The sequence below is a fragment of the Dendropsophus ebraccatus genome, chromosome 12, assembly GCF_027789765.1.
Source record: "Dendropsophus ebraccatus isolate aDenEbr1 chromosome 12, aDenEbr1.pat, whole genome shotgun sequence".
In the NCBI taxonomy this organism is placed as follows: domain Eukaryota; kingdom Metazoa; phylum Chordata; class Amphibia; order Anura; family Hylidae; genus Dendropsophus; species Dendropsophus ebraccatus.
This window is the reverse complement of record NC_091465.1, coordinates 54,122,786-54,138,029: the sequence shown is the minus strand read 5'-3', so window position 1 is coordinate 54,138,029 and position 15,244 is coordinate 54,122,786. Positions and strand designations below refer to the sequence as shown.

The window sequence follows — 15,244 nt, the reverse complement described above, 5'->3', positions numbered from 1 at the left end:
ATTGTGCGATATCACTTAAAAGACCTAAATAGGCACTCTCATTACCAATAAATGATGCTAAATCAGCAGAGGAGGCGATATACAACATCTTTGCAATTTACGTCATTATTAGAGATGAGCAAACCTCGAGCACACTCGGGTTTGTCCGAGCCGAATCGTTCAGCATTCAAATCCTGGAGAGGATGGTGCAGGGATAGAACTCAAAGACAAGATCCAGCCAAGCCTCCTGTGACATCAGAGGAGGAAGCAATGTCTATGGGGTGAGGGAGGGAACTGTAGACAATGTCCATATAGAAGAGGGGGCCCAACTGCCGTAAAGCACAACCTAATTACCACTGTCCACTGATGAAATAAAGCAATCTTAGAGCAGAAAGAAGAACGACAAATTTTATACAGGTATATATCAAACATGCAGAATCTAAGTTTGTGGATGGTGCGGAGAACCCCACACTGCATAGGGGGATAACAGTATCCCTTTAAAGGGGTACTCAAGAGACTAAAAAAAATATTTCAAACACATTGCTTTAAATAAAGTTATATTACTTTGTAATTAAATACAATTTAATTACATGTATTGTTTTTTATTTACATATATATTACATACATTCTATTGACTGGCAGCAGTAAGGGGCAATACAGACCCCTCTGCTGACACCAACGTTTGTGTTGGGAATGGCAGGGCTTAAATCCCCTGTATTGTCTTTTTATTTACATATATACTTCTATTGACTGGCAGCAGTAAGGGGCAATAAGGGTCCCTCTGCTGCCACCAATGTTTATGTCGGGAATTCCAGGGCTTAGATCCCCTGCTTTGTTCAAGCGCTTGTTCAAGCGCTGACATTTCCCCCGTGTACTGTATATTCTTATTAGGGAGCCCTAGGTTCTTGCAGTCTCCGTTCACTGTAAAGAGGCTGTTGGACACAGCAATCATGTCAGCTGGAAACCTCCCCCCGGGTACTGTAAATAACAATATATTATACTAAGGGGAATGTGACCCTGCTCTGCATATCACTGTTTGGCAGCACTTGAGCAAAGCAGGGGATCAGGAACTGCATGGCTTAGAGAATTTTCATTTAGTCTCCAGTTATGGGAATATGAATATGCAAAAGTTGAAGGCAATGATCAAGCAAAGAGGTGGGAAGGCGCACTGAGCACAGGTAAATGCCACCAGTGCACCAAACGGGCTAATTTACATATTTTCTTTGGCTAAATACCACAAAACAGTGCCACAGTTGATGATAAAAGGTCCAGTGCTGGAACCAGCATCATAACAGGTTTGTATATATGTTAGTTTCCTTTTACATTAATTCAAAGCAATCCCATTGCTAGCACTTATAGTATTTACCTGGTCAAATTTCTTTTGCTTCTTTTCCAGATTTGAAACTATTTGACGTTGATGATCCAGATCAATCATAAGGTCATCTAGTTCTTGTTGCAAACGATTCTTGGTCTTTTCCAACTTGTCATTGGATTGATGCTTCTCATCAAAACGTTGATGCATCAGCTCTAACTCTTTAGCTAATTTCTTTTTGGCTTCTTCCAAGCCTTCCACTGCACCTCCATGCTCCTCCATCTTTTTCTTTGAATCGAGTAGCTGAGAAGAAAAACAAAAGGTCTATCACAATGTTTAAGGATGATTTTTCCTTCAAATGTTACGGTTAGCAAAGAGGTGTAGAGTACATACAGTACTAGAAACTGTAAATAATCGAAAAAAATTTAAATTAAAAAAAGGTTCTGATTTAGGTCAGCATGTTACCTGTTGTTGAAGTGCCTGAATCTGACGGTTGAACTGAGCCTTGGCTGCCTCTTCTTCCTCAAGGTTCTCCAAGAGATTATTTTTCTCATCTTCCAATTGTTTTACTCTAGAACTTAAGTTTAGTTTCTGTCTTGTTTCCTCTTGCAATAATTCCTGGAAATGGAAAGTAAAACAGTTAAGAGGGATGCAAAAGAAAATAAAGGGATGCAAAAGAAAAGAAGCTCTTGAATGAAAGATGATTCAAAGTTGGTATGTAAGTACCTGGGTATCTTGCAATTGTGACTGCACTGTAGACAAATCTTTGGTTAGCTTAATGGATTTGCTTTCTGTGGATCCCAATGTACCAGACACACCATCTAATTCAGCCTGTGAATGCAAAAAAAAAAAAACAAGAATGTTATGTAAGTAAAATAAAAGAAGATATTTATGAATAAAGCGGTTTTCAGCAACGGAAAGGTGGTAAAACCACCATGGGTGGCACCAGGAGAGGTTAGTTGGCAAAGGCGCCCCTGCTAAAAGGACAGAAGAATGGTTTTAATTTTTGCTGCCTAACTGCCTTGTTCAACTCTAAGAACATTCAAAGGATGCCCTTGAAGTTAAGTGTCGGAAGAGGTGCACATGGTGACATCAATACTGCACCCTACACTAGAGCAGGGGAGGAAGAGAAGACAGCAAAGTGCGGAGTATAGGGAAGGGACTTAGTTACCGGTACTAGGCCAACCTACATACAGGGGATACTACCTATAGGGGGTAACCTTGCTACTGGGAATTATACCTACAGGTGGGGCCCTGGCTACGTGGGGGAGTGACGGGGCATCAACCTGTTTGCTGGTAACTGGGGCTACAACCCACAGGGGTTGTATTTACACATGGTTTTATTTTCACATTTGTAAAAAAAAATGACAGTAAAAGTAGTTAAAAAACGGCCATTATGAAGTATTATTACTATTACAAATTGTGGCTATTTCTTAACAACTATATAATACTGCCACAAAAAAAACAGAATGTGAACATTGCTTAAAACACAAAAATGATAAAAACTATATAACTCTTTGTATGTATATATGTATATGTATATATATATATATATACACACTGCCGGCTCTGTTATGAATAGAGCCCTGGGTTAGCATGCACCCCCGCAACTCTATTCATTCCTATGGAGTATGCCGGAAGAGCGCTGTACTCTGCTCTTTCCGTCGCACCATAGGAATGGATAGAGCTGCGGGTCACATGCCGACCCAGGGCTCTATTCATAACATAGCTGGGGGGTTTCAGGGGTCAGATCCCCACGAACTCCTACTTTTCCACTATCCTGTGGATAGGGGAAAAGTTAATTTTTCCTGGAATACCCCTTTAAAGCTTCTGTAAACACCAGTCAGATAATATAAATGCCAATATTACCTGTAATTTCTGTAGCTTTTCTGCCAATTCTGCCTTTGCCTTCTCACTCTCAGACACTCGGACCTGAAGTTCAGACACTTGTCCTTCTAATTTCTTTCGCTTCTGTTCTGATTCTTGTTTTGTAGCATGAAGATTTTTTACTTCCTTTACAAGGTCAGCATTTTCGCTTTCTAGCGTCTGCTTTACTTTCTCCAGATTTACTTTGAACTAAAAAGATTAAAAAAACAAAAGGAATTAGAAAAAGTATCAAAACACATTAGATCAATTGAGGGGGGGACCAGCCAATAGGCTATAACAAATAGAGATGTTCAACTCTACTATGACTATGGACGTTAGGGGAGTAAAGGTTTGGCCATGCTGCATATGGAATATGGAAACCTAAAGTATCAACATTATGAATAAAAATACCTAATTTATTATCACATCTTTAGATGTGATAATAGTTGATGAGTGGGATGCCAAAACCCTCCACAATTACCAATCAGCTGTTTGCCAACACTGAGGACAAAGCCAGTGGCAGTTGATCTTGACTTGAGGCAGTGAAGTGCTGCAGCCACAGCCCTATTTACTTCAACAGGAGCTGAGACCGTGGTAATACACCACCGATACACTGAATATGCACCAATTCCCTCTGGAATTGTGGATTGTATATAGATAATAATGGAAAAGCTGTATATAAAAAAGGTGCTCATGTCCTGCTAATCAGATAAAATAGAAGATGTAAATACATGCAGAAGATGCTATAATATCTACAGTATTACTGCAAGGCCCTTTCAGTCTACTTCATAAATATACATATATAGGCATTTATTAGTAGAATGGGTGAGTCCAGACATTATGGAGAGCTCTACATGGGATTTTGAGACATAAAATTTGGTTAAATTTACATTATTATTATTATTATTATTATTATTATTATTATTATAACACCCCCTGGCAGGATTTCTCCTATTCATCACTAATGTAAGCTGCACCTGGGCTGTAGCGACACAGGTGCAGTTTAGACGGGTGATAAAATAGTAATCCTGCCTGGTGGTGTTCCTAATAATGAGGAGGGTGGGGTGGAAGGAAGGAGCAGATTCTGTGGTCTGCTTCAGGACCACAGAATCTGCCGTCTGAGGCAGAATCCCCATTCCGCCCATTGGCATGGTTCATTCTCAACTGGAAATTCACTTACAGTACCTGTCACACCAAGGAGAAGTTGTTGGACTTGAATGAAATTTTATGTCTGAATATATTAATGATCAATGTACTGTAAGTAATACAATTTTAGATGGCAAGAAAAAAATTATTAGAAAAAACTCTACAGTTTTGAAAGCTCCAGTGCCCTGTTGGGCACAGAGTAATACAGGTCCTCTACAGCAGCCTACAGCAGCCATAGATGTTACAGCTGGGCCTGTAGATCCTCATAGGTTTCTGGTGTCCCTGTTGGGCCCATATATATTTAATTGGTGATAAATCTGGTAACCGGGAAGCCAAGGAAGTGTTGTTATATGGGAGAGACATTCTCTGGAAAACCCTCATTGTGTATGGCTATGTTTACACTGGCTAAAATAAAAAGAAAAGGCATCTGCTAAAAAAAAAAATTATAATAAATGTTCGTTATTACCGACTTATAAGTGAAGTCAATGGAATGCACTGAAGTCAATGGAATGACAGACGCCCAATACACAGTGTATTGAATAATGGACGTTGTTTGTGCGGACGTCAAATTAATGGTGATGATTATTATTTGCGGACGTTATTTTGGTATTTTTCAAACAATGGATGTTATTTTTAGTTGTTCTCACACATATTTTTACCAATTTTTACCATGTTTACTATGGACCTTCAAAAAAGAACCACACCCAAGAGGGTCAGATTCCAAACAGAACTCATGATGATACACTTTCAGTTCATGCAGTCCTCATTTTTTATTCACTACACCATTGCAAACGAAGGCAACAGTTGCTGCCTGTCAAGGATGGACATGTGATGGACATTGTGACACCAAATGTCCTGCTGCCAAGCATCTAAAATTGTTTGGACAGAAATAAAAGTGTGCAATTAAGGCGTCACCTCTGTTTAAATGGTGGACAAGGAAACTGGGAGCTGCTCGTGCTTGTAAGGGGAAACGGCCCTTTTGGTCATCTAGAGAGTTTGCAATGTGTGCCCTCACATAACCACAGAACCCAACACCTTCTAACATCTTGGTCAGAACAGACCCTATATGGTGGGCAATTTGTTGAAATGCTGTGTCCTGTAAACTGGGCAAAATGCCTTTTAGTGTGTTCTAGAGACATATCTAGCCGTAAACAATCCCTCACCAAGAGGTACACTATTGGAGAGTGGCTTCAGATAGGCTTTAAATAAGGGGAAGCAATGCTAGACCCTCTTGTGGCAAGACCCAGTGTCTAATCATGCCACACCTGTAATTACTTACATATCTGCTGCTGCATGCAGAGTTTTTCAGCAATGTGATATTTCAAACTGGCTGCATTATTTATTTGTTAATCAATGTAAATGGTAAGCTCCTCTCTATCGGTCTTACCATTTCCTTAATTTGTAGAAAAATTATTTATTTCCTAAACTTGATACTCACCCTCCGCGATTGTTCAAGCTGTTCTGAGAGATCCTCCAAAGCCTGGGTGTGGCGCTGTCGGATATCCAAAATCTGAGCCTCATGTACTTTTGCTTCATCTTCAATGGTCTTCTTAAGGTCAGTCACTTCCTGTTCACGTTTTGCCCTGAATTAGGAAAATATCATGATTCACTTGAATACTTTCCATGTATATTTTGGGAGATGATGCAGGTAAACAAAGATTTTTTTTTTCTCTTTATTCTCTTTAAAACGCCAGTTCAGTAAATTTCCAATGCTCTTGGATTTTTTCCATAATTAGCTCTAGCACTGCAGTTGCTGTCACTTGACTGCATATAGAAATCTACATTAGCTCCAAACTAGTGTAGACTTTAGCTACAATTTACTCTATTTACCGGCATAAAATATTGTAAATCTTTCCTTTTACTTGAAATCCTTCCAACTCATTACAAAGTGGCAAGGGCAAAGTAGGTACCGAGAAGGTCGCAATTATTTGCAAAAATAACCAGACAGCTTATTAACACATTACAAAGTTATATAACTTTGTAATGTGTGTTAATTAAGCAGAAAAAGAAAAACGCTGCACCCCCCCCCCTTTAAGAAGTCACAAAAGTGCTAAGACGTGTGGATACATGCAAGTACAGATATTTTAAAACCTTATTGTGTTTTTGGTGCTTCCTTTCTTCTTCCCATTACTTCAGCTCACACTGTTGACTATGTGAGAGCACTTTCTGATTGGGGGGAGTGTCAGTACCCAACCTGCTCCCTCCCACTACTACTTCTAATAGCATGCATCCTCACCCAGCTCTTCCTATTGGCAAATGGAATCACTTAGGGGTCAACTAATATAGTTAATCTTGTAGGGTTTGACAAGTTAAATATTTTTGTAAATATATTCATTTAGCAAACTTGTCACTTTCTCCTGATATGCTGCTTTTTCCCATTGTTGACAGCCTGTTGACTAGGTTACAGACCACCACTCTGATCTAAAAACACAGTAGTAGGGCTGGTGTATAAATATATATATATATTATATTTCTATCTTATAGCTATATACACCATCCAGACCACTGTTTTTAGAGCAGAGTGGTGGTATGTAACCTAGACAGGGAGCTGTCAACAATAAGAGGGAAAGAGGTGCCATATCAGGAGAAGACAAGTTTACTAAATGAATGTATTTGCTAAAATATTCATCTTGACAAGCCCTACATGAAAGTATGTTAATTGACAAGAGAATATTCCTTTAAGTATGATAATTTCAAGAAAGAAAATCTTTCAAAAAATATTATGAAAATATATTTATAGCAAAGACAATAGCATAAAAACCCTCAACTTTCATGTAGGCATAAATATTTGTATTGTGTCCTACCTATACATGCTAATGTATACATCACATGACAATGATTTAAAGCACAAACTGTGTACTGCACATACTGCAGTTTTTCTTTTCCTCTGGTGCTTTCCTTTTCCATGCTTGCTTAGCTGGTGAAATAGTAGTGTGTTTAGGTGTCAGGATATTGGGTAATACAAATTATTACACTATTCAGAATTTTAAGCCAGTACTGGAGAAAGTAAAAAATTTATATATTGACATATTGCTGACTTCCCCTCTGTGTGGCAGATAGTGTTGTCTTGATAAAGATAGTAATCCTTCCACAAAGATTATATCTTTTCAGGCCCTCATCAATATGGATAAATGCTAATTTAAAAAAGAGGGTCTGCTTAATTTGTTTATCTGGGGGAGAAAAAGGGTCAGGATAAAATTACTGGCCACAAAGCACTGCACTATAACAGTCTGTAACCACATAAGCATTTTGGAAAAATTTTGCATTTCTTGTCAACACCGGATAACCCCTTTAACCCCTTAAGGACAGAGCCTGAAATGGCCTTAAGGACCGGAGCAAATTTTATGAATTTGACCAGTGTCACTTTATTCATTAATAACTTCGGGATGCTTTTACCTATCCGGCTGATTCTGAGATTGTTTTCTCGTGACATATTGTACTTCACATTTCTTGTAAATTGGAGTCGATACTTATAACGAATCTTTATGAAAAAACCCAAAATAGCGTGAAAAATTGTGAAAAAATGCATTTTTCCAACTTTAAAACTTTTCTGCTTATACAGAAAATGGTTATACCACATAAATTATATATTAAATAGCATTAGCAACATGTCTACTTTATGTTGGCGGCATTTATTAAACTATATTTCATTTTTTTTAGACAATAGGAAGCTTAAAACATTAGCAGCAAATTTCCAAATTTTCAGTAAAATTTCAAAATCAGATATTTTTAGGGAACTGTTCAGGTTTAAAGTGTATTTGAGGGGACTGTGTGTTAGAAAGCCTCACGAAGCACCCCATTTCAGAAACTGCACCCCCTAAACTCTGCAAAAGCACATCCAGAAAGTTTTTTAACCCTTTAGGGGAGTCACAGAAATAAAAGCTAAGTGTGTAAGAAATTTGAAAATTTTAATTTTCTGTGCAGAGATTTTATTGTAATCCAATATTTTTCATAATTATAAACCTATTACCAGAGAAATGCACCCCAATATTGATTGCCCCATTTCTGCAGTTTATAGAAATACCCCATATGTGGCCCTATTGCGCTATTTGACGCAACCACAAGCCTCAGATATAAGGGAGCGCCTAGTGAATTTCAATGGCTCCGTTATTTTTGGTCATTTTTGACTGTACCACTTCAGGTTGGCAGAGGCTCTGGGGTGCCAAAACCTAAAAAACACCCCTAAAGGGACACCATTTAGAAAACTACACCCCTCAAGGAATGTAACAAGGGGTGCGGTGAGCATCTGGACCCCACAGGTGCTTCACAGATTTTCCAAACAATATGGCTTGAAAAAAGACTAAAGTATTTTTTACACTAAAATGTTGTTCTAGCCTTCAATTTTTCATTTTCACAAAGGGATAAAAGGAAAAAAAAAAACACAAAACATGTAGCGCAGTTTCTCCCGAGTACGGAAATACCCCACATGTGGACATAAAGTGCCAAGCGGGCGCAGGACGAGCCTCCAAAGGGAAGGAGCGCCAATTGGCTTTTGGAAGCTGGATTTCACTGGAATGGATTTCAAGGGCCATGTCGCATTTACAGAGCCCTCGTGCTGCCAAGACACTGGAAACCCCCCACAAGTGACCCCATTCTGGAAACTACACCCCTCAAGGAATCTAACAAGGGGTGCAGTGAGCATATGGACCCCACTGGTGACGGGCACAAATGTGGAAAAATGTGACGTGAAAGTGAAAATTTTCATTTTTTCACTTTCATGGCACAAATGTGCCCGTCATCCAGGGGTCCATATCCTCACTGCACCCCTTGTTAGATTCCTTGAGGGGTGTAGTTTCCAGAATGGGGTCACTTGTGGGGGGTTTACAGTGTTTAGGCAGCACAAGGGCTCTGTAAATGCGACATGGCGTTCATCATCCATTCTAGCCAAATCCAACCTCTAAAATCCAAATGGCGCTCCTTCCCTTCGGAGGCTTGCCCTGCACCCACATGGCGCTTTATGTCCACATGTGGGGTATTTACGGACTCGGGGGAAATTGCTCTACACATTTTGTGTGTTTTTTTCTCTTTTAACCCCTTGTGAAAATGATAAATTCAAGGCTAGACCAACATTATAGTGTAAAAAATTTTATATTTCATTTTCACGCCACATTGTTCCACATTTGTGCCCGTCACCAGTGGGGTCCATATGCTGACTACACCCCTTGTTACATTCCTTGAGGGGTGTAGTTTCCATAATAGGGTCACTTGTGGGGGGTTTAACTGTCTTGGCAACACAGGGGCCTTTTGAATGCAACATGGCCCCTCGAAATCCATTCCATCCAAATCCAGCCTTCAAAAACCAAATGGCGCACCTTCCCTTTGGAGGCTTACCCTGCACCCGCATGGCGCTTTATGTCCACATGTGGGGTATTTCCGTACTCAGGGGAAATTGCTCTACACATTGTGTTTTTTTTTATCTTTTAACCCCTTGTGAAAATGAAAAAATCAAGACAAGATCAATGATTTAGAGTAAAAATTTTAAAAAAATTACACTAAATGTTGGTCTAGCCTTGATTTTTTTTCCATTTCCACAAGGGGTTAAAAAAGAAAATGAACACAAAACGTGTAGGGTAGTTTCCCCTGAGTACGAAAATACCCCACATGTGGACATAATTTGCCATATGGGCACAGGGCAAGTCACCAAAAGGACAGAGCGCCATTTAGAGGCTGGAATGGGGGATGGAGGCCATGTCGCAATTACAAAGCTCCTGTGCTGCCAGAACAGTAGAAACCCCCGACAAGTGACCCAATTCTGGAAACTACACCCCATAAGGAATCTAACAAGGGGTGCAGTGAGCATATGGACCCCACTAGTGATGGGCACATGTGTAGGACATGTGCCGTGAAAATAAAAAATACCATTTTTTTCATTTTCACGTCCCAAATGTGGCCGTCACCAGGGGGCCATATACCCGCTGCCCCACTTGTTAGATTCCTTATGGGGTGTAGTTTCCAGAATGGGGTCACTTGTGGGGGGTTTCTACTGTCCTGGCCGCACAGAGGCTTTGTAATTGCATCATGGCCTCCTCTAATGGGAATGGCGGCCATACCTACATAGCTGGGAAAAAGGGACAATTCTAATTTATTTGGGGGTATTAGGCCAATTATTAGTTTATAAGGTTGGAAATGACAGGTGTCCATCAAATTCAACCTGTGTTGATCCAGAGGAAGGCAAAAACCCCTCGTGAGGCAGACGACAGTAGCCTCATCACAGGGGAAAAATTCCTTCCCGACTCCATATTGGCGATCAGAATAATCCCTGGATCAACGTGACCCCTGAAATAGGAATAAGGGACAGAATTTAGATAATGTAGAACCCCAGTGACGTGTGGTACGCCTTGGAGCGATCCAGTATGCAGAGGCCGGGGGGATCAGGACAGGTGTCACACTGGTAAATGGTGTCCTTCCTGATCCCCCTGTTACTCCACACTCTGCACTTCTTCTGGGGTCTCCTGTTCTCCAGTGTGGGGGACGTCACCTGGAAAATGTTGTCCTGGTGCGATACGGGGTCCCACATATCCAGAAGCGCTGGGTCCGCTCCATGGCTGCTAAATATTAGGGCTCTATTACTACTTCTGATATGTTCGGATCGTGCCGCAAGCTACAGTAGCTCGGGCAGCGAGGGAGCGGAAGAGGGGGTGCTGGTATAAAGGTTATCCCCGTACAGGTGGTGACCTTTATCCAGCAGTGGGAAGATCAGTTCCCGGACGATCTTCCCACTTGTTCCGAGGATGGGGGGGGGGGCATCTGGGGCTGGATTCGAGTGTCCCTTCCTTCATACACTCTAAGGGTACGTGCACACTGCGGAATCGCGAAGGATAACCCTTTGTGCATTCCGCAGTTGGCACCCGCCGGCGGACTGATGCAGGCGCACGTCTCCGTCCGTGTCGTAGACTCCATTCTATGCACGGGCGGATTCCGCTCTGCGTCCAACGTGTTGATGGAATGACGGATGATGGAATCCGCCCGTGCATAGGATAGAGTCTATGACACGGGCGGAGACGCGCCCCTGCATCAGTCCGCCGGCGGGTGCCAGCTGCGGAATGCACAAAGGGTTATCCTTCGCCATTCCGCAGTGTGCACGTACCCTAAATCTGTAAGTGTACCCTGAGGTACTCTCACAGAGTTTGTAGAATTTCACGCCATACCGTCATCTCTTATTGGGACGGTACTGGCGGAAAAGGCGTGTCTGGGGGGCAGCGTACGCTACGCTACTCCCAGACACGTCACTGGATGATGAGGAGGATGAGGATGAATGGAGGAAAGAAGGACCCCCCATTCATCCTCACTGGCTGTTTCGGTGTCGGAGGCAATAATAATGTATGCGTCCGACACCGAAAACACCCTGGGGGCCATCTTTATATGGGGATTGGTATATGGGGTATGTAGTGGTGTAGTGTAAAACTTTATTCAATGTAGTGTGGTGTAATGTAGTGTTTTTTTACGTGTTTTTTACAGTAAGTATACAAAAAAAACCTACGCCAAAAATGGTGTTGCTGATGAATGCCGCACTTATGTTCGGCACTTATCAGCAGACCGTGGCAGTAGGATATAAAAAAAAAACACCCTACGCCAAAAAGGAGGAGTTGCTGATTAGCAGCGCACTTTCGTGCGATGCTGATCAACACTCAGCGGCGATAGGGTGCGGAAAATAGAAAAAAAAAAAATTGGGAAAAATTTTTTTTTTTTTTACTACATTCTGAACATCCCTGTAGTGGCTGATACGTGTATTACACTTATCAGCCGCTAGGGGGCAGCAGAGCGCAAGATCCGAAAATAGACGACGCTGGAGCCGGAAAAATACGAAAATAGACGACGCTGGAGCCGGAAAGAGACGATCGGGACTCACGGAAGAAGCCGAAGATGAAGAGGACGCCGGGAACCCGGAAGACGCCGATCAGGACCCCAGGACAGGTGAGTAATGTACAAATACCTGCTCCGGACCCCTCAGCTACCTAGCTGAGGGGTCCGGAGCAGGTATTTATTACTTGTGGGGACTTTGATCGCCGTGAACGGCCGGCCGGCTGGCCGGCCGTTCACGGCGATCGGGACGGTGGTACCGTGACCACCATTACTTTTTACAGTAATGGCGGTCGGTGCCGTCCTCGGACAGCACCGACCGCCATTTTTTTCCGGGTCATCGGGCCACCGATGGCCCGGAAAGGTTCCGATCGCCGCTATGGGCTTATCAGCCAATAGCGGCGATCGTCGGCATGGGGGGGGTTAACAACCCTCCATGCCGACAGGGAGAGATGGCCTGCTATGTATTATAGCAGGCTATCTCCCCCGATCGGGACCCGGCCGGCCGCGGCGCCCGTTTAAAGGGATGACGTACCGGCACGTCATGGGTCCTTAAGTGACAGTGATCCATGACGTGCCGGTACGTCATGGGTCCTTAAGAGGTTAATGAGAAATATTGCAGACAAACCGCAACGAAAAATTGAGGTTCAGGTCTAGAAAGTGTTTCATGGTCTACCTTTAATCTCAATTATAGGATTAGTCAGTTGAAAATAATTTAAGGTCTACATTATTCCTCAAAAGTATTAAATAAATTGGTGAAAGAAAAGCTTGCCAAAAATGGGGGTTTGAGTATGCCGAATTTTTACATATGCTTTGGAGCTGTCCACATTTACAAAATTATTGGGGAAAAAAATATCAATGTACTAGAAATTAAAGTGTCACTGTAACTATCAAGATTGGAATCAACAGAATGTGAAATAAAGCATCTTTGCAATTTCCATATTTTTGTTTATAGTTATTATGCTTTAACCCCTTAAGGACAGAGCCTGAAATGGCCTTAATGACAGAGACAAATTTTATGAATATGACCAGTGTCACTTTAGTCATTAATAACTTCGGGATGCTTTTACCTATCCGGCTGATTCTGAGATTGTTTTCTCGTGACATATTGTACTTTACATTTCTGGTAAATTGGAGTCGATACTCATAACAAATCTTTATGAAAAAAACCCAAATAATGTGAAAAAATGTGAAAAAATGCATTTTTCCAACTTTGAAACTTTTTTGCGTATACAGAAAGTGGTTATACCACATAAATTATATATTAAATAGCATTAGCAACATGTCTACTTTATGTTGGCGGCATTTATTAAACTATCTTTCATTTTTTTTAGACGATAGGAAGCTTAAAACATTAGCAGCAAATTTCCAAATTTTCAGTAAAATTTCAAAATCAGATATTTTTAGGGACCTGTTCAGGTTTAAAGTGTATTTGAGGGGCCTGTATGTTAGAAAGCCCCACAAAGCACCCCATTTCAGAAACTGCACCCCCCAAACTCTGCAAAAGCATATCCAGAAAGTGTTTTAACCCTTTAGGGGAGTCACAGAAATAAAAGCTAAGTGTGTAAGGAATTTGAAAATTTTAATTTTCTGTGCAGAGATTTTATTGTAATCCAATATTTTTCATAATTATAAACCTATTACCAGAGAAATGCACCCCAATAATTATTGCCCCGTTTCTGCAGTTTATAGAAATACCCCATATGTGGCCCTATTGCGCTATTTGACGCAACCACAAGCCTTAGATATAAGGGAGCGCCTAGTGAATTTCAACGCCTCCGTTATATTTGGTCATTTTTGACTGTACCACTTCAGGTTGGCAGAGGCTCTGGGGTGCCAAAACCTAAAAAACACCCCTAAAGTGACACCATTTAGAAAACTACACCCCTCAAGGAATGTAACAAGGGGTGCGGTGAGCATCTGGACCCCACAGGTGCTTCACAGATTTTCCGAACAATATGGCGTGAAAAAAGAAAAATTTATTTTTTACACTAAAACGTTGTTCTAGCCTTCAATTTTTCATTTTCTTAAAGGGATAAGAGGCAAAAAAAGACAAAAAATGTGTAGCGCAGTTTCTCCCGAGTACAGAAATACCCCACATGTGGCGATAGAGTGCCAGGGGGGCGCAGGACGAGCCTCCAAAGGGAAGGAGCGCCAATTGGCTTTTGGAAGCTGAATTTCACTGAAAAGGATTTCAAGGGCCATGTCGCATTTACAGAGCCCTCGTGCTGCCAAGACACTGGAAACCCCCCACAAGTGATTCCATTCTGGAAACTACACCCCTCAAGGAATCTAACAAGGGGTGCAGTGAGCATATGGACCCCACTGGTGACGGGCACAAATGTGGAACAATGTGACGTGAAAGGGAAAAATTTCATTTTTTCACATTCATGGCACAAATGTGCCCGTCATCAAGGGGTCCATATCCTCACTGCACCCCTTGTTAGATTCCTTGAGGGGTGTAGTTTCCAGAATGGGGTCACTTGTGGGGGGTTTCCAGTGTTTTGGCAGCACGAGGGCTCTGTAAATGCGACATGGCGTTCATCATCCATTCTAGCCAAATCCAACCTCCAAAATCCAAATGGCGCTCCTTCCCTTCGGAGGCTTGCCCTGCGCCCACATGGCGCTGTATGTCCACATGTGGGGTATTTACGGACTCGGGGGAAATTGCTCTACACATATTGTGTGTTTTTTTCTCTTTTAACCCCTTGTGAAAATGATAAATTCAAGGCTAAACCAACATTATAGTGTAAAAAATGTAATATTTCATTTTCACGCCACATTGTTCCACATTTGTGCCCGTCACCAGTGGGGTCCATATGCTCACTACACCCCTTGTTACATTCCTTGAGGGGTGTAGTTTCCATAATGGGGTCACTTGTGGGGGGTTTCAACTGTCTTGGCAACACAGGGGCCTTTTGAATGCAACATGGCCCCTCGAAATCCATTCCATCCAAATCCAGCCTTCAAAAACCAAATGGCGCTTCTTCCCTTTGGAGGCTTACCCTGCACCCGCATGGCGCTTTATGTCCACATATGGGGTATTTCCGTACTCAGGGGAAATTGCTCTACACATTAAATGTTTTTTTTTATCTTTTAACCCCTTGTGAAAATGAAAAAACATGACAAGATTAATGATTT

General features: G+C 41.7%; 1 protein-coding gene across 2 annotated transcripts in view; it reads right to left on the bottom strand.

Annotated features, from left to right (window-relative positions):
* Positions 1-15,244, bottom strand: part of LOC138769942 (myosin-10-like) — a 273,325-nt gene that overhangs the window by 62,675 nt on the left and 195,406 nt on the right. For both annotated transcript variants that reach the window (XM_069948702.1, XM_069948701.1), the window contains exons 28-32: positions 5,742-5,886; positions 3,161-3,367; positions 2,018-2,122; positions 1,757-1,909; positions 1,346-1,594 (exon numbers count right to left, since the gene is read on the bottom strand). In XM_069948702.1, the coding sequence (XP_069804803.1) occupies positions 1,346-1,594; positions 1,757-1,909; positions 2,018-2,122; positions 3,161-3,367; positions 5,742-5,886 (859 nt within the window). The remainder of the gene's footprint in view (positions 1-1,345; positions 1,595-1,756; positions 1,910-2,017; positions 2,123-3,160; positions 3,368-5,741; positions 5,887-15,244) is intronic.